Source organism: Gouania willdenowi, chromosome 7, assembly GCF_900634775.1.
Source record: "Gouania willdenowi chromosome 7, fGouWil2.1, whole genome shotgun sequence".
Classification (NCBI taxonomy): domain Eukaryota; kingdom Metazoa; phylum Chordata; class Actinopteri; order Blenniiformes; family Gobiesocidae; genus Gouania; species Gouania willdenowi.
This window is the reverse complement of record NC_041050.1, coordinates 618242-643258: the sequence shown is the minus strand read 5'-3', so window position 1 is coordinate 643258 and position 25017 is coordinate 618242. Positions and strand designations below refer to the sequence as shown.

The window sequence follows — 25017 nt, the reverse complement described above, 5'->3', positions numbered from 1 at the left end:
TCAATCAATAGCCAATCAATAAGTAACAGATATTAGTCACTGCTGCATCTTCACCTGAATCTTCTTTCATTTTTATTATAGTGCTATATAAACATTATAAATTACACACGTACAGTAGAAATAAAAGTTCCAAAGAGAATGTTTGCAGCATCAGAGCTCGAGAGTAATTTGAGTAAAATTGCATAATTTAGAGAAATGTAAAGTTCTTTCAACAGTTTGAGATTTAAAATGATTGCGTGGGAAAACTGTGATCCCTGCAAATATAGTGGAGTATCATTGAATATGTGTAATTAAAGGAGATGAGAATGAACTGGTCATTTACACACTGGCTCACGTTTTCTCTTTCATTTTCTTACTTTCTCCTGTGGGCCACGTTTCATCCTATAATGGGCCGGATTTGGTCCCCGAGCCCACGGAACTAACTCCCTGCAACATAATTGGCTAACGTACACAGAACATCGCACAGTTTCACCATATTTTTGAGTTAATGTCACAAGTGTTCAGAGGAGATGAACAAATATCGCTCAGAAACAGAAAATAATATTATTCACCAAGATGTAGCGTAATTAATCCCTACTCAGCACTTTTGAAATGGTTTTGGGATGTTGAGTTTGTCAGTGTTTAGTTTGGTTCTGATGGAGTTTCTCTGGTTCTTCCTTTGGTTCCTGTTCCCTGTCAGTAGGTGATTCACAGACGGAGGTACAGACCAGCTTGTAGATGATATAATAAACAGTAATAAATCATGTCCAGGGGTTTTTCCTCCCTCTGAATATATTTTTCATGGAAAGGTTTTGAACCCAGTGATGGATTCAAAGAGGACCCAGTAGAGTCGTCTGTTACTTCCCAGAAGCTCCTTTACGTTCCTCTCACTTTGAGCCATGACTGAGGTCAACGTTGATCGTCCATGGTTCAGGTTCCCTCTACAGGTGTCACATGTTACAACTGAACGTTGTTTACTTCATGTTTAGCTATTTTAACATTTACCATCCACTCAGACTTCCACAGTTTGTTTTGAACCTTGAACATCTCACTTTATCTACAACGTACTGACCTGTGAAACATAGTTTTTGGTAAAGTCTATAGCAGATCTCTGTCATGGTTGAATACTCCAGATGTAAATGTGACTTCTTTTGATCTTCTGAACATTCAGGATTTATTGTCAGTTGATTCTCAGGGTTTCCACCTTTTCTTCACGTTAATCCAATGATGTCATTCACTATGCCAGACATGGGCAACTGGTGGTCCGGGGGCCACATGTGGCCCAGTCACACAATCATTTATCATATTAGGGAAAAATCTGTATTTCTTTTGAACAACTTAAAAAACAATATATGAACAGTTTATAGTGCAAAATAAAACTTTAAATAAAAAGTACCAAAAAATTAACCCAATAATTTCATATGTACCAATAGTTCACTGAACAAATACTTTCACTAAAATTCAACTTATTGGAAACAATTACAGCTGTCATTAGATATGCAGCAGAGCTCACGTTTTAATTGTCAATATTGCCGATGATCAGGTTAATTTAACTGTAGCAACTAAATCGTGATCATGATTAAAATGTGATTAATTGTGCAGTGTGTGTGTGTGTGTGTGTGTGTGTGTGTGTGTGTGTGTGTGTGTGTGTGTGTGTGTGTGTGTGTGTGTGTGTGTGTGTGTGTGTGTGTGTGTGTGTGTGTGTGTGTGTGTGTGTGTGTGTGTGTGTGTGTGCGTGTCCAACTATCGTGTGAGCAACGTGAGCAGCACAGTGTGTGCCAGCCTTACTCTACAGCCTCTGACTGACCTGTCATCATGGAAGATTTATAGCTCCTCCCCCTCCTCTTACAGCGGGAAAGGCCAAGGTTATGGAGGGAACGTTTGGTCTATATTTACAGCTGGAGCATCAGTAGAAGTCTGTCTGCTGAGTGACTGTTGAAAGATTTGTGACCTTAACTGATCAGTTGGATAAATACTGAGTGTGTGGATTGATTTCATTGGCACTGTTGGAGTTTATTCTGAAGGAGCTCAGAGAAATTAAAAGGATGAGGTTCAGGTTCACTAGGAAGTCTGGGATCACTGGGATCTGTTCACACGTTAGCCAACATGTAGCTGTGTGGATAGCAAAAGAAACTCTCTAGTGATCAGCTGTAGAGTCAGCATCTACAGACACGCCCACTCATGCATATGCATTAAAGTGACTTTTCAGAGGCTAAAAGTCCAGAAAACAGGCGAGTTTGAGAAAATAAAGCTCAGATACTTTATTGTTATTGTTCATAGAACAAATGGAGATGAAAAATAACCTGATCCTGGACCTTTAAATTACAGGAGGTGCTGATCATATCAAGATGCATTTTGGAAGGTCCATAATACAGCTTTACAAACGTTACAAAGTTACAGAAATCATAAAAACAGTTAGATTTGTTTTCATTCTGTATTTGTGAAGCTAAACACTCTCACACTTTTACAGTCAAACTGTTTTTCATCAACAAAGATTTGTTACACATTTGTTTCTCTTCATTGGGAATTTGTTGTTTTTTTGTCTAGTGAGTATTTTATATTGTGATGGTATTTCATATCATATCATGAGTTGACTCTTTGGTTTCACCCCTAACACATTAACACTGCCACACACACGGTGTGTTTTGGTTTGTTATCGTGGATCTTAATTTGTTCTAAGTTCAGCTGATGTAAATATATTTAAAATGAGTTTTTTTTTTCTCGTCTCAGTTTATTAATAGTGTGATTTATAAAGATGTGATTTATTGTGGTTTAATGCACCAACATGTACTTGTTGATGTTGATGATGACCTTTACTCATGGAATGTGGTTTGACTTTTATCCAAAGCAGTGATAAATTATGAGATTTACTGTAAACTAAACCAAACACAGAGAGTTTCCAGAGCTTTCTTTACATTCCTGTGAGAGTTATGTGGTTTGTTTCCCTGAACTGTCCTTGAACATATCTACACTGCACATACTCTGTAATACTGTCATATTAACCTCACAGATTCTATTGGTCAGAAGTACATAACACACACACACACACACTGCATGTTAGTCCTTTAACGTGTTAGGAGCTGTGATGTCTGGAAATCTCTCATAAAGGTAAAAAGTGTGCACGTGTGGTGTGAATGCAGCACGTGCTCATTGCTAGGATAGCTGTTAGCATGTGTGCTCATTGCTGTTAGCGAGCAGTAACACTAGCCGTCTGTTCATTCTGTGAAATGTACGGTCTGTTTCTCAGTCCCACTGACAGACGCGTGCATGTGAGGTCAGAACCTTCACGCCCTTATCACACATTGGTGATGTCACACACACACAGGCAGAATACAGTACTTCATAGTCCATTTTTACTTACAAAAATTATAAGACAACTTGGTAATGCGTGTGTTTGTATATATATGATATATATATAAACAGTATGTCTTAGGGCTGGACGATATGGACCAAAAATCATATCTCGATTATTTTTTTTATTTATTTATTTATTTATTCTCACAATGGTGATATACGACGTAAATCTTGTCGCGGCAAATTTGCGGTTGACCTCATTTGGAGACATGATTTATTGCTCTGGTTGAATGATGGAGTCCAGTCGAAGCGTTGATGATTTTATAAAAAAAGATTTATTATGAACTAAATGAAAAAGAGTACAAAGAAGAAGTGTCCCATCCTGTTCAGAAACAACGCAGGATGGTCAAAAAGCTCCGGCCAGAGGAAGAAAGCAAGACTGACTAAAGATCACACTTTACACACACATTTCTACCCAATTCAACTGTTCTACCCCCACCTTAGAGATAAGAAGGAGAAGCAGGGAGGAGGTCAAGTCACCCGGTATCTGTCCTTGATGGTGTGTGTGCGTGTATATCTGCATGTGAGTTTGAGTTTGGCCTTCACTGTGGATACAATACAATCTAACATGACTCAGCTGTTCAAAAGTGTAAAGAGTAATGCATGACAAATTGTACATATGACCACATATTTGATGATATGATGATAAATATAATAATTGCCTTAACAATCTCAATATTTTTAACTAAGTAAATTCTCACCAGAAATAAAATTCTGTTAAATTTGCTGATAAAAAAATGCCACACAGACACAATTATTAACAAACAGCTGATCAATATGTTCCTATATGTTTCTAATCTAAGGGACAGCACATGTGAGTGAGTTCTAGAGTTTAGAACACAGTGATCATTGAACTGAGCAAAACAACTCCTAAAACCAGGATTTTAATACAAAATAAGATATTAAAAAAACAACTAAAAATATATATCTTTATTGGCCATATTGTAATTTTCTATATCGCCAAAATAGAAAACTCGATACATCTTGAATCTCGATTTATTGCCGTGTGTTTATCTGTCATCACAGTGAATATTGATTATTAACTCTTTGGGATTTCTGGCATATAAAAATGCCTTTAATCAATGTTTTCCCACAATGTGTGCTTCTGCACGGTGCTTTGTGTAATGCAGCATTAGCATTAGCATTAGTGCCACTAGACTTCAGGTGAGAAACATACCAGTGAACAAATCTTTACTTCAGCTCCTGTTCAATATTCCTTTCATCCATGGATTTATATTCAATAACTTTGGAGATGAAAACTCTTAAAAAAAATCTTCACATAAAGTTGTTCAGTTTATAAAAAATAATTAACCATACAATATTAACGTTTACTATTTTGTGCGTGTGTGCATGTGTGTGCGTGTGCATGTGTGTGCATGCGCGTGTGCATGGGTGTGCATGTGTGTGTGTGTGTGCGTGCGTGTGTGTGTGTGTAAAAGGAACAGAAGTGAAAGCAGAGCAGAATGAACAGTTACTGCTTTAATGCTGTCAATCATTACAGTAAGATTTTATGTTCCAGTTACTTCCTGTAACTTTATCATTGTGTGTCGTAGGATCAATAAAAATCCATTGATCCAAACAGAAGCAGACGTGTTATTGGAGCTGATCATAAATAACTGATCAATAGAAACAGAGCAGTAAATGTGTGTCAGGTCAGTATTTAATGACGCTGCACAGAGACAGACATTAGAAACTTAATCTACAGACTGATAAAGGACTAAACACCTCAGGCACTAATATCAGAATAAAAGTGACAAGCTGGAGGCCTTTAATTAATATGAATAATAATAATAATAATGATAAAGGAAGAGCTCAGCATAAAGTATGTTCTCTATTCTTGGGTGTATAAAATATTTATAAGCTGTAACACTTAAAACCACATCCTGACTGAAATATTATAACTGATATACAGATAATAGGGATTTATAAAAGCTGATGTTTCTGATAGTATTGGTCGATATGTAGAATAAGAACATGAATATACACGGGTCAGGATATAAATTGTTAAACATAAACAAGTTCTTCTGATACCAAATTATGATTCAACACAAAGAAAACTTTTAGTCTTTAGAATTATTTAATGTTCTTGTTTGGTTTAAGTCACAAAGACTGAAGTTGTAGATATAAAGTGTTTTTTCTTCTGGACCAATTCTTTCTTCTGAGGAAGACTGACAGTTGGCAGTCGGAATATGTCAGGAGATCAAAGTAAATTTCCTGAAAAAAAATTTGTCTGAATAAATGAAACCTCTATAGTGTGTGTGTGTGTGCGCGTGTGTGTGTGTGTGTGTGTTCCTCAAATATATCTGTGAATCAGGCTCAGATTGAGCTGAGACTTTCAACATGGCTGCTGCTTGGTTCAAAGGTGTGCAACGTCAGATTTGTTTGGAATGTAATAATACCGTTCATAAATTATTTCATAAAATTGTCTTAAATGCAGTTTTACAGAACAGCTCAATCTTGACAGGTAGTCATGGTAATTTAGGATAAGTTGAAAGCTGCGTAGAATCTACAGGAATGACTGCACAAAGGGCTTTTAAAAATGACTAAAGTGCGTCTAATATCCTAAAAAACACCTTGTAAATATTAAATGTGTGTAAAATTCAGAATGAAATTTACATTAGGAATTGAGTATTTACAAGGTCAGTTTAAAGAGGATTTAACTTTTATTCTGAATTCAAGAGGAATTAAAGCTCCCACATAAACCAGCTTCTAACCTCCCACTTTTCTATAGACATATTTCATACGTACACTGCACTAGTATTATTATAAAAAGACAAAATGAACTTATTATGTAAGGAGTCTTTCTTTCTACATATTTGTTGATTATTCAATAATTTTAATTAGTTAATGTGCAAAACAACAATATCCTGAAAAAGTGACTTTATAAATATATAAATACACTGTTACAGATTCAGTGCAACCTTGAAAACGACGAACATTAGGATTAAAGCAGGTTTTGAGTCAGAAACAGCAGCCTGTCAACATGAGTGTCTGCTGGATTAATTAATTAATTAATTAATTAATACAAATTAATTAGGTACTTATGTCAATCAACTCATAGGACGTGTGGATATGTTCACCAGGAGCGACTCACCTAAAAAAACCTACAACTCCAGTTTTATTTCCATCATAGCTCACATTTTGCTGATGATCAGGTTAATTTAACCGTGGACGTAGTGGTGGGTGATATGAGATAAATATCATATCATGATTTTTTCTTTGTGAAATTACATCAGGATTTTTTTCATTTAAATCATTTAGACTATTTTAAAGTTATAAAACACTTAAAACAATAAAACACCTTCTTTAAATCATGGCCCTAAATGCAAAAAAGAAATAAATGATCATTTAAGACAAGATCATTTTTTTAAATTTTTTTTTAAATTGTATGTAAGTAATTTATCAAACTGGTTCTAAGTATAATTAACATTAAAACTAAAGTCTGACATGTTCTTATAGTCACATGTATTTTTTACTTTGTTTAACTAAGTAGTGTAGCATTAGCATTAGCATCACTGCTACATAACAAGACAGTATATCAGTGATTTCTATTAGTTATTGAGGTAACACACTCGTATTAATAAAATCATACTTTAATCAGTGTTTGAACGCCTCATTTCACACAGTTTATACAATCATATCCTTTACAAGATAAAACGTTACTGCTTTGGTTACACTAGGCCTGGGTGATATGGACCAATATTCATATCTATATATTTTTACTCTAAATGACAATAGGTGATATAAACCATTTATTTTTCATCAATAGTTTTACAATAAAAACAATAACAGGTCAAAGTCAGTGGAGCCACAAAGACCCTTTTATTAATCACTAGCAGCACAATAACTACATTTGGACTTTTTCCTTCATTAAGGCTAAATGTGATTAAATGATGTAGTGATGATTTTTTCAGGGCAGCTCTGAGTTGTTGAAAGTAGTTTTTAAAGTAAATCACATTCAGGACACTGTCTCTTTAAGAATGTGTAAACAGCCCCGTTAGCTGCAGCTGCAGCAGAGTTAGTTAGAGAAACACATGCAGTGTTTCCTCAAACATCTCTCAGTGTTTAACAGACAGACAGACATCTGCACTGAGCCTCTGACAGACAGTCACTGACACAACTGACTGTGGGGGGGGGGGGGGGGGTACTTCTGCTCTGTTTAAGCACTAAATTAATCTTAATTAATGTCTGTAACGCTGACACACTGACTAGTAAATGGTGTGATTTGGCAGAAAAAAACATTGGGTGTTCTGTGTTTGGACCATAGACATATGACACAGACACGGCACCGCAGGGGTTAAAATGTAAACTACAGACAGTTTTACGATCTCCGTGATTTGGGAGATCGTCGTCATATTGTCATCCTTAACGATCTAATATCGTCAGATCGCACACCCTTACGTGGAGGCCAAAATGGTGATCATGATGAATTGTGCAGCTTTACGTTTTAGTACAAAGTGATGTAATCATTTAGACTGAAGGAAACATCTAAACATGTCCTCTGTTTTTCCTCCTACTTCTGTTATTTAGTTTTATTTGCGGAAAAGCAGAACTTCTTTCTCTGAGTCTTTAAATTTTGGATGAGTTTGTGCAGATGTTTTTGAAAAAACCTCCATAGCTCCTCCTCCTCAGCCTGTTTAACCTTTAACTGATCAACAGTTAGTTTTTAACACCTCCTCCACCTTGTTTCTCCTCAGGTGTTTGTTGACTCCTCCTCCTTCTCCTCTGTTCCTCCCCGTGGTCAGCAATGCCTCCAGCACTGGGCGGACCCCAGGGCTACACCCCTCCTGAGGGGGGGTGGGGCTGGGCGGTGGTGGTCGGGGCCTTCATCTCCATCGGCTTCTCCTACGCCTTCCCCAAGTCCATCACCGTCTTCTTCAAGGAGATCGAGACCATCTTTGATGCCACGCCCAGTCAGGTGTCCTGGATCTCCTCCATCATGTTGGCAGTGATGTACGCAGGAGGTGAGACATCATGACTGTAGCTCCGCCCACATACATTTCCCCAATCACACTCATAACAGGATAATAAACTCCCAGATATCGAGCCACACATGCATCATACGGTTATTATTTATTTGTGAGACGTTTGCTCCTCTTATTAAACATCAGAACACGTTTTTCATCAACACATTTTGTGTAAATGTGTGATTTATGTGTATTTGTGTCATCAATCTAAATCTAACGACTGCTAACTGCACCATCAGATTTCTCTTTCTCTCTGACTTAATGTTTTTGGGAAAATGATGCATGTGAGTGTGATTCTGTGCTGCTTGCTTTTGTTTGATGACATTATAGAAATATTGTTATTTTAGGAGGAGAATTTCCTATATTCTGTGTTTTCTGTGAGGATTGGAGGCCCTGTATCCTGTAGGGGTGGCAGATAAAATCAATGCAAGTAATCAATAATCAATGCATACATGTTAAATAATCAATACTTTAAATGATTAATTACATGAAATACTGATGAAGGAATTTTAGCGGATATTTTCAAAGCACTGTGGTTTAGTTTATTTTTAATAAATTGTATATAACCCATGATTTAGAATATCCTTTTAATTTATTTAGAGTTTTTTATTGTATTGTAAATGTTACAGCAAAGATGCTGCTAATACATTCTTTATTAATTAAGGAGGATTTTTAATTGTCATTATGTGCATGAAGATGAATATGAAATAATGTTAAGCCCTTAAAAAATAAAGAGAGTAAAAGAATAATAATAATAATAGAAAAACAGCAGTAACTGATCTAATGTATGGGTTTATCAGTCTCTAAATGACATAGTTGTTGTACTAGTGAACATTACAAACAGTTCTACCTGCTGCACGTCTCAGCTCTGGTATAAGTGACTTTCAAAATGTGACGTTAGAACTTTATGTTGATGGTTGAAAGGGTCGAGATGTGGTGAAGGTGTGTGTGGAGAGCAGTTTGATGTATGATGTCAGATGTGAGAGACATGAATAGGTTACAGAGATGGATGGAAGTGCTACAGGTACAGTAAATATATAAAGTCTGGGCTATGGGGTAGGATGGCAAGATGGAAGCTTTATCTTACTAAGATAAACATCTAAGCCCAGTGTCGCGGCAAATTTGCGGTTGACCTCATTTGGAGACATGATTTATGCTCTGGTTGAATGATGGAGTCCAGTCGAAGCGTTGATGATTTTATAAAAAAAAGGATTATTATAAACTAAATAAAAAAGAGTTCAAAGAAGCTTCCATCCTGTAAGAATGAAAGGCAGGATGGTTAAAAGGCTCAAGTTTAATAGCTTCAACTTTATACAGATATGAGAAGAAGTCCCAACCCTGAAGGAAGAAAAGGAGGGGGTCACATGCTCCCAACAGTGGAGATGTTGGAGGATGATGAAGATGTGTGTATTATGAGGAAGGCTGGGCGCCATTGTTATCTGTCCTTGATAGTGTGTGTGCGTGTATACTGTATCTGCATGTGAGTTTGAGTTTGGCCTTCAGTAGAGACTCTACTGTTTAATCTAACATGACTCAGCTGTTCAAAAGTGCAAAGAGTAATGGAGTCATCATGTATATATATATACAGTATATATACAGTATATTTATCCTATTTATCCTTTATTCTCTATCTATCCTTTTATTTATCCCTCATCCTTTATATTTATTATAATTATTATTATTATTATTATTATTGTTGCTGGGTTGTTCTTTGTTTTTGTTTGTTTTGTTGTTTGTTTTGTTGTTTTTTTTGTGCACCAACTACCAAGACAAATTCCTTGTACTGTCCTTAAAACTGTACATGGCCATTAAAACATTTCTGATTCTGATGTATTAAAACATGACAAATTGTACACATGAACACACATTTGACGATATGATGATGAATATAATAATTGCCATAACACCAGCTTCATTATTGGTCTGATGGAACCATGGTGGAACTTTTTGGCCATAATTCCAAAAGATATATTTGGTGCAGAAACATCACTAGAAGAACACCATACAGTACCTACAGTGGGGCAAGTCTCTGACGGAGACCGACTCCTCAAATGGAAAAATGGCAGAAATAACTTTAGGATGATCAGAGGAAGTTCACACAGAACTAACATGTTTTCCATCTTCATAACGTTTCAGATTTAATATTTTTACATTTTAATTGCTCCACATTATCAGAAATTAATCTGTCATCACAGTGAATATTGATTATTAACTTCCAGGGATTTCTGGCATTTTAAAATGCTTTTAAACCAATGTTTTCCCACAACATGTGCTTCTGCACGGTGCTTTGTGTAATGCAGCATTAGTGTGTGTGTGTGTGTGTGTGTGTGTAACTTCAGCCATATGTTGAAGCTCTTTAATCTGTTCCTCCTCCTCCTGGAGAAGTGACTGAGCTGTCGTCTTAAAACGCCACTTCCACACACACACACACACACACACACACACACACACACACACACACACACACACACACACACACACACACACACACACACACACACACTCCAGTGTTTAAAGGTAGAAGCTAACAGGAGAAAAAGTCTTGATCACTAAAGCTTTGATCACATGATCACAGAGACACAAACATGTGATTGTCACATGATCAACATTAGTGTCAGCATTACAATGTCTGGCATTGACACAGAACACAACAAAATGTGTGTGTGTTAGTTTTGGATATTTTACCATTAGTTTAGTATATTATTTCTGTTGCTATTTTGTGTGTTTTTAAAGTCATTTCTTGTGTTTTTTTTAAGTGTATGTGAATGTTGTTGGGAGGGGCTTGTGCACAATATCATTGTACTTTGTACGACAATAAAATTATTCTTTTATTCTTCTTTTTAGAATCATTTAATGTAGTTATTTGGAGGTTGTCCTCCTTTAGTATCAGTAATGATTAGTGTGATATGTTGCATGTTTTTTAAATTGTTCATAAAAGCCGTGTTAAAACTTGTTTAAAGTGTTCCAATCTGTCACATGTAAAAACACGTTTAGAAGAATATAAATGGGTGGAGCTTAAACTGTCAATAGAAACCATAGAAAAATGATCTAGAGGTGATTATGAACAGCTGTTAAAACTGTATTTCTCTGCAGATGTTCAGAATGTTTCTGGGATGATTTAAAGAAAAGTTGAATAAAAGCTGCTGCTGACAGGAAACAGTTAAACACTTCCTGTCTGAGCTACGACGCTATAAACGTGGGCGACTGACCACAGCCTCATTAACCCTTTACACTGTCAGGATTCATATAAACATCCATTAAAAACCAACGTTTATCATTAAAATGACTCCTCTAATGAACATAATGTGATGATGTCATAGTTAGCTGTCATATTGGATCACATGACTAAACTTTAAACTAAATTTGTGAGATTTTAGTGGTTTTTGTATGATTAGTGATGAAATCAGAGAAACGTTTACACGTGTCTCCAGATGATTGAGTCTGACCTCTGACCTCTGACCTCTGACCTCTGACCTCTGCTGTGACTGTCTCTGTTTTTAATAAACATGTGGGAGGTAAAAGAAGGCGTGGCCACGGTAACAAACATTACTGTGTGATGTCATTCCATCAACAGAATCCAACCAATAGGAGATGTTCACAGACTAAAGCTAGCAGCAGCCTGTTAGCATGTCGCTAAACGCTAAAATCACCAAATGTTGAGCAATATTTAATCCACTTCAGACTTTTATCACAACTGTGATCATCTCATAATCAATATTCATATCAGGAGGAAAACAAATAGTATTTACTGTCATATTAGTGTGTATTTTAGTGGTTTATTGTGTAGTTTTGTGTATTTCTAAAGGTGTTACACAATAACTAACCTCTACTTTATCACTGAGGGAGCAGCTCCCCCTGCTGGAGGCACACTGAACTACAGATATGAATATTATATAAAACAGACAAATAGAAAGATGTGTAAAAGTCTGTATTGTATTTAATAATACCAATCTATATAAGTTTAATCATTTTACTATTGATTAGTTTTAGAGTTTAACTTCTTTTGTCATTAAATATCTCCTGTAATTGTGAGTGTGTGTGATGTGTGTGTGTGTGTGTGTGTGTGTGTGTGTGTGTGTGTGTGTGTGTGTGTGTCTGTCAGGTCCGATCAGCAGCATCCTGGTCAATAAGTTTGGAAGTCGACCAATCATGATGATCGGAGGTTGTCTGTCTGGGACGGGACTCGTCATCGCTTCGTTCTGTAACACCGTGGAACAGCTTTACTTCTTCATCGGAGTCATAGGAGGTGTGTGTGTGTGTGTTGTGTGTGTGTTGTGTGTGTGTGTGTGTGTGTGTGTGTGTGCGTGTGCGTGTGCGTGTGCGTGTGCGTGTGCGTGTGCGTGTGCGTGTGCGTGTGCGTGTGCGTGTGTGTGTGTGTGTGTGTGTGCGCGTGTGATGAGCAGTTTTAACATTTCATAAGTAGCAGTAATTATAGATCTGCATAGTTAGATTTTGACATGTTGTAATTCCATGGCCACATATCCATAATATAATTCTGACCAGTTACAATTGTATTGTTTATCTATAATTGTTCTTACTTTTCAATTATAATAAATTGAATTGTAGATATTAGTTATTTAATTCTGATATATCATCTTGGGATTGTAACTACCGTAGTAAGAATCTAATTTCAGATATCTACAGTATAATTCTTACTAGTAACAACTTTATTTTAGATATCTACAATTCATTTTATAACTAGACAGAATTGAATTATAAATATGAAAAACTGGGCTTTCTATGAGTTAAAATAACATTTCAGATGAAATGTTTAAACTGTTTGATAAGACGAGTCATTTTAACATTTGATATGTTCACATATCAGAATACAATTGTTTATATGTGAAAAGGTAAAATACTTTTTCACTAGTTATAATATTTTTCTACATGTGTAAATGGAATAGTAGATATCTATAGTTGTTATTCTAATGTGAAAATAGAATAACTGATATCTGTAAATGAGTTTTAACTAGTTAAATGTAAATACTACTAATCTATACTGATTAAATGTTTACACACACACACACACACACACACACACTGACACACTCTCGTTCTTCTCTTCCCGCCTCAGGCCTGGGTTTGGCGTTTAACTTGAACCCCGCCCTCACCATGATTGGTAAATACTTCTTCAAACGGCGTCCGATCGCTAACGGGATAGCGATGGCGGGTAGCCCCGTGTTCCTGTCCACGCTGGCCCCCCTCAACACGTGGCTGTACGACGCCTTCGGGTGGAGAGGGAGTTTCCTGATCTTGGGGGGGGCTGCTGCTCAACTGCTGCGTAGCGGGGTCTCTGATGCGCCCCATTGGACCCAAAGCTCCGCCCCCCCCGCACCCTGACAGTGAGGGGGAGGCGAAGGCCCTGGACTCCGCACCACAGAAGAAGAGCGTGGTGCAGACCATCAACTCGTTCATCGACCTGACGCTGTTCAAACACCGGGGCTTCCTGCTCTACCTCCTGGGAAACGTGATCATGTTCTTCGGCCTGTTCGCGCCGCTCGTCTTCCTCTCTAACTACGCTAAGAGCAAAGACATCAGCAAAGAACGCGCGGCCTTCCTGCTGTCCGTGCTGGCGTTCGTGGACATGTTCGCCCGCCCCTCCATGGGGCTCCTGGCCAACACGAAGTGGGTCCGCCCTCGAGTCCAGTACTTCTTCGCCGCCGCCGTCCTCTACAACGGCGTGTGCCACGTGTTCGCGCCACTGTCCGCGGACTACACGGGCTTCGTCATCTACGCCATCTTCTTTGGGTTTGCGTTCGGATGGCTCAGCGCCGTGCTGTTTGAGACCCTCATGGACCTGGTGGGGGCGCAGAGGTTCTCCTCAGCCGTAGGACTGGTTACCATCGTAGAGTGTGGCCCCGTGCTGCTGGGACCCCCCCTCACAGGTACACACACACGCACTAGAGCTGAGTAAAATAATCTGTTTAATCAATCTTTTATTGATTTCATTGAATTTTTCTAGAATCGATTCATAGACGCTGAAATAGATTTATTTTACTCTCACTCCTCTCGTCTCACGCTATATTCTGGTGTTAGCAACGACTACTACTGTGTGAGAGTGACTTCAGCCCACTGCAAACATGGCAGACGAAGCTCCGCCCCCACTTAAAGCTGATATCTGGAGTTTCTGAGAAATCTGTTTATGTATGATTCTTTAGAAATCTGAAAAAACTAGTGTTTTATTATGGTCTACTGCTGGTGGTCATTCATATATATTAATGAATATAAGTCCTGCCTTCGTCCTATAGACCCCTATACACATAGAAACGATCACAGTGTGCCCAGCCAATAGGCTTCCACTTCCTGTAGCGGAGTGAATGCACGTGCGTAAACGGAAACGAGGCCACGCGTCACAACAGCAAACATGTAAATATGATTTTACCTCAGAAATGTCCATCACCAAAAGAATAACGATGAGTCATAGACCTGTATCAATGTGACCTTATGTTCCGCTATGCGCTTACACAAAAGAGGCGTGGCTTCTGGTAGAGGCAGGGGGAGGTGTTTAGGGAGGGACAGCGAGATAGTCACTTTTAAATGTTCTCTCTCTTTCCATCCTCCAGATATCAGCTTTAAGTCAGAAGTTTGAAACTTTATTATTATTAATATTAGGGATGTAACGATTCACTCAACTCACGATACGATTCTCTCACGATTTATTTTACAAAATGGGACTGTAGACAAATGATACATACTGTATTATTTTCCTTTTATTTTTCATTTTTAAAAGAATCCCTTGATAAACTATTCAAAACAATGCAATTTAACTAAAAATAAATCTTGAATGAAATAAATAAAGGAATAATACAAATGAAGAAGAAGCCTATTAATTTAAATTCTGGTTCCATAGTAAACAATAAAAAACTGCAACTGAAAATGTATTTTGTGCCTAAACAAACAGTCATTGCCCTGTATTTACAGCAGATATTTGTTTGGACCAGCAGAGGGCGCTGGTAACCCAGTGGTCGGTTGGCATGTAGATATATTCTTGCAGTGAAGAAGAGATGCTATGCTAGCAGACAGAGCTAATAGAAAAACGTGACTTTTACAGATATTCACGTAATATTACAGATATTCTTTCGCTGCTGAAGGGGTAAGGAATCATTTATGAACATGTTTAAGAGTAGAAGGTGGCCAGAAAGAAAGTAGTAGCAGATTCTGCCCACCGCCTCAGCATTTGGACAAGAGAAGGATAAATATATAGCGCCACCTGCTGTTTAAAAAAAGTACTGAGATTAAATTTTCAGAAATTCGATATGAATCGTGATACCTATGAATCGATTTTTAACTTTAATCGTTACCTCCCTAATTAATATTCAAATAAATTTGAAAGATCAAAATCGAATCACGATTATTCGAAATCAAACTGATTCAGGAAATTGGTGATGATTCTAGAGCTGCACAATTAATTACATTTTAATGGTGATCATGGTGATTTCACGATTAAATAAACCTGATCGTCAGCAATATTTACATTTATAATACAGGCTCTGCATTTATTAACTTAGCCTTTGGGACACTTTAAATTCTTGGGTTAATTTTTTAAAATTATAATTACATTTTAAAGCTTAATTTTTCACTGTAATAAATATATATATATATATATATATATATATATATATATATAGTTTAGCTGGAGCTCTGATATCAATCAATATTTTACCTTAAAAAACACACAAACATTTTTTGATTAATTTAACATCCAACTATAAAAATAAATAAAAACACTGGACAGATCATACATTTGTACATTAATGAGAAGAGATAACATAAATTCATATTAATATGTTTTTAATCTGGTTATTTATTGTTTGTGCTGTAATATTTTAACTTATATGATCTTACGAAATACCTATTCTCTATATTTCTTATTTTTAATGTGCATGTTATTTGTATAATGTATATTACAAGTTTTGTCAAAGATAAATAATAAGAAATAAGAAAAAGTAACATCTGCCTTTTTATTAATCATACATTTGTATTATAAATTCAAACCTTTACTGTTCTTTGATGATGATGCAACTTTATGAAATTATCCACATAAAGCAGATGATATTAACATTATTTAAATTAAATAACTAAATGTTTAGATTTAAAGTCTAACTTTTATGAATAAAAATCAAAAATACATTTTGTTTGTAAAATATAACATCCATAAAAACCAATATTTCTGTTCTTTAAAGACTCCCATTGATGGACCATCTGTCAGGTTTCTCCTTCTTTCCTTTGACTCATTAAAAACCAACATCTTTACTTTAATGTTTGACTATAATCAATATTTAGAGGAAAAAGTTTGACTGAAGCGACTCACCTCACGTCCTGAAGCCTGTGATGGAGGAACACACACACACACACACACACATCATGTTGTTAACGTGTGTGCGTTACAGGAAGTTTCTATAACTACTACCATCACTACGACTACACGTACATCAGCTGTGGGATCATCCTCATCATCGCCAGCGTCTTCCTCTTCGTGGGGATGGGCATCAACTACCACCTGCTGGCCAATGAAAAGAAGGAGGAGGAGTGTCGGCAGAAGGGGGAGGAGTCAAAGGAGGAGCGTGCCGCCATGCTGACTCCTGCTGGAGGAGAGAACAACACGGCCCCGCCCACCACCGTCTCCATGGCGGAGGTGGCTCGGATGGACGAGGACACGGTTTAGACACGTGTGTGTGTGTAACGGACTTGTGTCGAACACACACTCACACAGAGAGATTAAAACATCACAAAGCCATACACACATTAGTGCTGAGTCAGCGTCTCACTGCAGCCCCGCCTCCTCTTTGTGTCTGACGTGCCTTCAAATGGTCAGAACCACAGAAGAAGACTTTGGTTTTGGATGAAAAACGTGTCAGGAATGTAAAGTTAATACTTGTTAAAAATGAGGGAAACGAAAGTCGTTTTGGTCTGAAATCAAATGACAGTAACGACAAAATAAAAACGTAAAACCTGGAGGAATTGATTAAAACACAAGACTAATAACTACGATCAAAGCAATCAATAAATATCTGCACCACAAACACAACTGTAACACAGTTTTTACAAAGACTTCACTCCTCCAGGAATTTGTTCACAAAATCATTGCAATCAATACGATCAATAGGTTCAATATCTCCAAATGAAGGAAAGAATGCATTTTGTTTTTAATGTCGTTCATCAAATGCTGAGTCACAATGAACAAACTCAACTAAAGGGACGCTGAGGGTCTTTTTCTGCAATAATTGTTCGTAATATTAAGACTTAAAGACACAAAAAGCAGCTAAAACGACTGTAACACAATTTAACACATTTAAAGAGTGTGTGTCGTTCCTCAGGTTCCCGTCAAGGTCCAGACGTTTCCTCCAATCAGAACGCACACACAGCTGATTGTGTTTGTGTGTAGTTTAATGTACGTCACAGTGTGTGTTAGTAACACAATAATCGCACAAAGGTGATGAAGCTCTAGTTTGGACACGTTTCCTTCAGATAAACTTTTGTTTCAACGTTTCACGTGTTCATCATTTCACCAGCAACAACAAACTGAACTGTTTGTTTAGTATTTTACTGATTTTAGAATATTTCAGCTCAAACCTTCACAGTAAAGTCCACAATCTGTTCTTTTCTCTGTCAAACAGAAGCAACTTAAGGTTTAATAACCTTCAGTTTGTTTAATAACGTTTCAAATGCTTTTTGAAGCTCAAATGAACAAAGTTTCTGGAAGATTTAGTTTTTTAGTTGTGGTGGATGTTTTTATGTCTGTATGTGTTCAGTTTTTATGATGGAGCGACTGAATAAACAGTTTTTAAAACAAAACCCTACAAACAAGTGCCTTTATTTCCTCCAATTATGGTATAAAAATAACCATTAATGAACATAAATGTCTTCATTCATTGAAAATCTACAGTGAATATATGACATAAAACTTATTGTCTAAAAAAAGAAAAACATCCCTTTAATTAACAAAATCATATGTTTTCTAATTATTTATACTCCACTTCCTGTTGCCACGTTAGCTCCTGTTATTTCTGCTGAATTCATAGTTTTGATGATCATGGCAGGATTTATTCAATAATTTACTTATTTATTTACACATTAAAATCCAGCTCCACATTTGGAAACAAAATAAATTAGTTGTAAATATTTCACTTCAGTTTTTATGAATAAAGCCACAAATAGTTTTTACAGCAAAACTCGGCAAATCTGTGGTTTTATTTTGTCCAACGCATGCAGTTACTCACCTGTGATTAATTTAACCACTGAGATGGTTTCGTTATTAATAAACGTGGTCATTTTTTTATGCAAACGATGTTGGACTTTTTCTCAGAAATGTTTAAGATATAATAAATGTAAATATAAATATATATTTACAATAATGAGTCAATGTTCTGGTCTAAACCCAGAGAGGTGGAGACGTTCAATAGATGGAGGTGTGTGTGGACGAGGTGATGGAGCTGTGACGCTGCAGAGGGCGGGAACAGAGCAGCAGGAGGCGGAGCTCCAGGGAGACGCTGCTGGAGAAGGAGGAGTAGATCCATGGGTTGGTGATGGAGTTCAGACTGGCCAGGAGCATCAGGAGGGTGAACGCTGCTCCTGGAGGACAGACGGACATGATGGGGTCACAACCTATTATTATTATTATTATTGATTACTGATCAATCACTGTACCGTTAACAGGAGGGTGGGGGTCCCAGGCTGCCCACAGCTGCACGATGAAGAACGGAGCCCAACACACGGAGTAGAAGAGCACGATGACCAGAGTCATCCTCACCGTCTTAGACATGGCAGCAGAGGGCGCTGTAGCAGCAGGGGGCGCTGTAGGGGACGCAGAGACCTCAGCAGGGGGCGCTACAGGGGGTTCCGTCAGCTCAGCTGTAAAAACATTGAACAGTGAATTCGATCAGAGTTCCCAACCCTCGGGCTGTGGCCCTGCAGCGGGCCGGTGGTTGGACTAGTGAACATGTTATCCTGTGACTGATGAATAGTCACCACTTCTCATGATCACCAGTTGCAGTGATACACCTGTAGGTTGCTCTTTGTATGAGGCTGTTTCATTCTAACCTGTGTGTGTAGAGACGTGGGCTTCAACGCTGAGGACAGACTTTCCTCCTGATGTTCTGAGGACGTCTGGTCCTGATGGAGACATACGACGCTCTGACCTCAGGCACAGGTTTGAGTGAATCTCCCTGAAGATTCTCACCTAGAAGAAGGAGAACAAGGAAACATGGCGACAGGAACTGAATTCACCCTAAGAACATCTGGATTAAAACATGTCTGAACGGAGCTTCATGTACCAGGAGGAACTTTAAATATCTCTTTAATATTTGTTGTTGTTCATTGATCTGACCTGGCAGACGATGATGATGAGGACGGGGAGGATGAAGATGACGAGTGTCATCCAGGTGACGTAAGCTCTGAGCCCCCAAAACTTCTCAAAGGTTCCCCAACATTCATAAACTCCAGGAGACACTTCAGAACGAGAGAAGATGAAGACCTGCAGGAGGAGGAAGGATTAGATACACACACACACATAGATACACACACACATAGATACACACACACAGATACACACACACACACCTAGATACACACACACACACACACACACACACACACCTGAGGCAGACTGAGAACCAATGAGAGGCTCCAGGCCATCAGGATGAAGTATTTGCGGCGTCTTGTGGTCAAGCTACGGTGCGCCTGCAGGGGGCAGCAGATGGCGTAGTGACGGTCCATCGTCATGGCAACAATCATGTAGGAGGAAGCAAACATACCGACCACCTGTAGATATTTGACCATCCGACACACACAGTCTGGACCTGGGAGGAGGCCCTCAGCGTCCCACACCAGCTGAGGAAGAACCTGAGGAGGAGGAGGAGGAGGAGGAGTCTGTCCCCATGTAGGACGGATGATGGATGGATGATGGATGAAGGATAGATGGTTGGATGGATGATAGTTGGATGATGGTTGGATGTTACCTGAAAAAGCGCCACCACCAGGTCGGCCACACACAGGTTGATCATGAACTGATGCAGTGGGTTGCTATGGCAACGCTTCCTCCTCAGCAGCACGGCCAGCACCAGCCCGTTGCCAAGCAACGTTGTCACCAGGACGACCGCCAGCAGCAGAACTTTAGCAGTTGCCAGCACCACGTCACGCTGAGGATTGGAGCTCTCTGATTGGATGACAGACGACATCCTGTCTGTGGACAGAGGACAGACAGTCAGCTGTCCTTTGACCTGCAACATGATGATACCACCACCATGCTTCCTCCACAGAATAAACATCTGAAGGCCAAACAATCATACTCACGGTTAGCATGTCAACATCATGCTAACCGTTAGCATGTCAAAATCATGTTAACCGTTAGCATATCAACATCATGTTAACCATTAGCATGTCATCATCATGCTAACAATTAGCATGTCATCATCATGCTAACCGTTAGCATGTTTATTAACAACGTTTATCACACTATGCTCACATTGATCATTAGTGTTAATCATTGATTCACTGCTGTAAACAACAACAACAACAACAATGAGGGATGTTTACAAACTTCCTCCTCATTGTTTACATTGTTTACAGTTAAAAATCTTCACTTCACACAATCGTTCAGCTTCTCTCACAAAGTTACTTTACTTATGATTTTTTTACTAATGTTTAGGAGAATTTTTCTCTGCTGTTTGTTTGTTTTCTACAGGATTACGTCCAAGCTTTGATCTTCTTTCTTCTTTTTTTCTGTTTGATGTATAATCAACGCTTCAGACTAAAGTATTTTTTCTCACATTATATAAGTAAATGAAATGTCTGTAGCCATCTTCACAGAAAGTGTGGATATTATTTTTTTAACAGTTTATAAATCATTTACTCAGCAAAAACATTTCTCTGATTTTTAATTTTTTTAAATTTTGGGGAAAACATTTGATTTTTATTTTGAATCATAAACTGATCAGTTCAGTGACATCATTTATAACTTACTGTTAACTTAAATCATGTTCTGCTTTTATTTTGAAAGGTGCTTTGGGCCAGTGTGTGCGTTTACTGAAGAAGTCGCTGTGCTGCTCCTGATTGGATGATAGTGACGTTGAAATGACAGACATTAAACACTGATGTTAGAAATCTACTGGTCCCCTGTGTTACCTGGTGACTGAGTGTCAGCTGGTCAGTCATCAGTTAAACTAGACACCAGTGAAGATCAATAGAGAACCATCATCGCTCCTTTCAGGTCAAATATAAATATAAATGACATGTTTAGTGAACTTTTATTTGAAAAATAACACCTTAAAAGGTCTGATCAGTTTTATTTCTTCTTATCTGTGACATAGACACATTGATTCTCAGTGTTTAGCATTAGCTCCGCCTTCTTTTTCTTTAGGTTTTGTATTTTTTATTATTATCTGTTTCATCTATTCAGGATGTTTGTGGAACATCACAGGTTTATTAATGTGTAGGTGATCTTGTGAATAATTCTATATAAATACTTCAATTCTTTCCCTGTGAGTTATGAAGTTATTATTAATTGTGTTTTTCTTACAGGAGCTGATACTGAGCCAATAATAAGTTGGAAAAAAAAAACTCAAACTTTGCCACGGTTCTCAACAAATCAGCATCTTTAGAGAAAAACATCTTTGGTGTGGATCAGATGTTGGATCAGATGTTGGATCAGATGTTGGATGTGTTGGTTTGTTGTTGCTGCTGTGGTCAAAGTGTCAGATAAACAGGTGAAGCTGAATGTTTCTCTTCACATTGTTTGCTTTGGCTCTGAGTTTGTGTGAGAATCGTCTTGTTTTTAGGAGAAACAGCAGCTCAGTGAAAATAAAAGAGGTCAGTGAAAGTCACACGTTCACAATAAAATCCTCAGGAAAGCAAAGAAAAAAGACAATAAAAATCACATGAATAAAACTTTCACTCCTAGAAAAGTTCATATTTCAACTCAAGAACTTGGAAATATTTATTTTCAAAATATAACGTTTATGAACTAAAACACGTTAACATTCAAACACGTTGTTCAACGTCACTTTTCTGTGATTTTCTGCCTTTTTCAATCAAAAACAACTTATAAACACAATCATTCATAAACACTCACACTTGCTGCTTGTACACTCACACATTTTTAGAAACTCACACACACAGGGAGAACATGCAAACTCCACGTAGAAAGGAAGCAGTTGTCCACCCCTAATAAACATATATTTATATTGTACACTTCCTGATTTTCAGACTTTTCCTGTTCATATGATGCTGGGACCAATAAAGTTTTATTTTTATTAGCATCTTTCTAAATATTAAGTCTAACTTTAATGCCTGATATATATTTATTAATAAAGAAACCTGTAATTAGGTTCAAAGAACTCTAACGTAACTATATATACTTTGCTGCTTTTCAACATCTCGTCATTTAAAGGCCTGGAAATAAATAATGTAACAAAAATCACAGTATTTGTGTTCATAAAAATTATCATTATTTGTATACAGATGTTGTCGAGGAGCAGGAATAACAATTGCAAAAATATTCAACACTGGAAAAATCATATATTCCTACATTAATGAGAATAGATATTATTATTATGTTTTTAATCTGGTTATTTATAGTTTGTGCTGTAATACTTTAACTTATATGATTTTACTAAATACCTATTCTCTATATTTCTTATTTTTAACGTGTATAATGTATTATTACAAGCTTTGTCAAAGATAAATAACAGCAGCACTAAAAATGGAAATATAAGATCTGCCTTTTTATTAATCATACATTTGTATTATAAATTCAAACCTTTACTGTTCTTTGATGATGATGCAACTTTATGAAATTATCCACATAAAGCAGATGATATTAACATTATTTAAATTAAATAACTAAATGTTTAGATTTAAAGTCTAACTTTTATGAATAAAAATCAAAAATACATTTTGTTTGTAAAATATAACGTCCATAAAAACCAATATTTCTGTTCTTTAAAGACTCCCATTGATGGACCATCTGTCAGGTTTCTCCTTCTTTCCTTTGACTCATTAAAAACCAACATCTTTACTTTAATGTTTGACTATAATCAATATTTAGAGGAAAAAGTTTGACTGAAGCGACTCACCTCACGTCCTGAAGCCTGTGATGGAGGAACACACACACACACACACACACACACACACACACACACAATGAAGTCCCTCAGCAGACCTCCAACCTCTGCCTCCATCAGTGGGAGGGGCCAATCAGTGACGTGTAGTCAGGGTAGACAAGGAAGGCAGTGCCTACCCAAGGGTGAATTGATATTTTGAGTATTTGTTTTAATTATAATATAAATATAAATAGTTTATTTTTCCATTTCCAATATCCTACAGTACCTATAAGTTTGAAAGTATCAGCATTTTGTGCTTTTCATATCCCAAATCGCTAAACATCACTATTTCCAAGCCGCTGTAAGGCAGGAGGAGGAGCAAGGAGGAGGCCACACCCCCTCCCAAAAGCCCATCGCTGCTCTGCCTCTGTTCCCATAGTGTGTTTTTACATGTTTGCACATGCTCAGTCAGTTCTCCAAGATGAAAACCATTTACGTCCAAAGACAGCTCTCTACGCTACCTTTGGACGTAACCGTGCTATGCTAAATGCTATACGTACATTCACAGTGCATTAGTGAATTGATCCAACGTGACCGCTGCTGCTACGTTCTCTAGCTAGTGGGAGGGATAACACTACAGTCAGGATGACAGCACTAGAGACGATAAAGAAACTTTGTTTAGAGGAAAAACGACAGCTTTTAAAAGATGGAGACACACAAACACACACACACAGCATCCAGTAAGTCTAATGCTAATGTTTGCGTAACTAGATTACATACAAAGTCAATGGATAGACGCGGTTAGAGGATAATTCTTCTCCTGTTGGCCGCGACGTGCGAGCACCCGATTTTCAGTGACATTCGTCATTTGCTTGAGTTGAAAATATTGACGAGCAGACGCTAAAGCCAATCACAGTCCTTGTTGACAATGACATCAGAACGTCAACACGAACACTGACCTTTTCACCCGTTCAACCATGGAGGAGAAAATAATGGTAGTGGTGTGTGACCACCTGGAACATTATGCTGCATTCACAACAGACGCGGCACAAATTGATATGGGTTTGAGCTCCGTCTGAGATACGATAACCAAATGAGGTGTGTGGATATCAATACCTTGATGGAGTTCTAAAATGAGAAGTGCACAGTTACTTTCTCCAGAGTTATTGCCTTTTTTCTGTTTTTTAACTCTGTTTGAGGTATTTTCAAAGGGGACGATTTTCTTATAGCATGGCTGTAGGGTTAGCCGTGTTAGTGTTAGCGATGTTCGTTCTTGTGTTGCTGGTTCCCTGCAGATGGAGAACAAGACGTTAATGAGAACATCTGGACATGGAGTGTGCTGTGGTATCTGCAGCAGATCCTAGACACTGTGAGATAGAGCTAGGAATCTCTTCTTTAAACTATTCCTGCTTCATACTAGGGAATAGGGATGGAAATCGAAAACCGGTTCTTTCTGAAAAAGTCCTGCATATTGTGTTTATGCTAGCACCAAGTGAAGCTCCTCCCACTATATCGTTGTTTGCTGTCCACTGCAGAGAATCCACCTCCTCCACCCACAGCTGTGCTGTTTCTAGCGTCTCTGTTGCTACGCTAGTCACTTCCTGGTTCTGTACACTCACACTAAAGTTGCTTCTTGCACAAATTTTTCTTCTGAAAACAACAAACTTCAGCAAAAACAC

The 25017-nt window shown here is 37.7% G+C and overlaps 1 protein-coding gene and 1 pseudogene across 2 annotated transcripts; one reads left to right on the top strand and one right to left on the bottom strand.

Moving 5' to 3' along the window:
* The first annotated feature begins 8035 nt into the window (after positions 1-8035).
* LOC114466834 (monocarboxylate transporter 1-like) lies at positions 8036-18095 on the top strand (annotated as a pseudogene).
* A 462-nt stretch (positions 18096-18557) lies between these two features.
* On the bottom strand, positions 18558-23407 carry LOC114466835 (vasopressin V2 receptor-like). Of its 2 annotated transcripts, none has more exons than XM_028452628.1 (7): positions 23372-23407; positions 20258-20481; positions 19896-20168; positions 19627-19773; positions 19341-19479; positions 18948-19151; positions 18558-18872 (listed from the first exon to the last, which is right to left on the bottom strand). In XM_028452628.1, exons 2-7 carry the CDS (start codon positions 20474-20476, stop codon positions 18697-18699), a joined length of 1158 nt encoding a protein of 385 aa, XP_028308429.1. In that variant the 5' UTR covers positions 20477-20481; positions 23372-23407; the 3' UTR covers positions 18558-18696. The 2 variants fall into 2 exon arrangements, with proteins under 2 accessions (XP_028308429.1, XP_028308430.1); XM_028452629.1 differs by having other exon boundaries at positions 19896-20141.
* Positions 23408-25017: the final 1610 nt, after the last annotated feature.

Bases quoted from the DNA above. Each gene is read 5' to 3' on its own strand.
- LOC114466835 (XM_028452628.1), bottom strand. From the start codon at position 20,476: ATGTCGTCTGTCATCCAATCAGAGAGCTCCAATCCTCAGCGTGACGTG. The intron at 19,774-19,895 runs GTGTGTGTGTGT...CTCCTCCTGCAG, and splicing joins TGGTTCTCAGTCTGCCTCAG to GTCTTCATCTTCTCTCGTTC. The intron at 19,152-19,340 runs GTTAGAATGAAA...ATGTTTTTACAG, and splicing joins CCACGTCTCTACACACACAG to CTGAGCTGACGGAACCCCCT.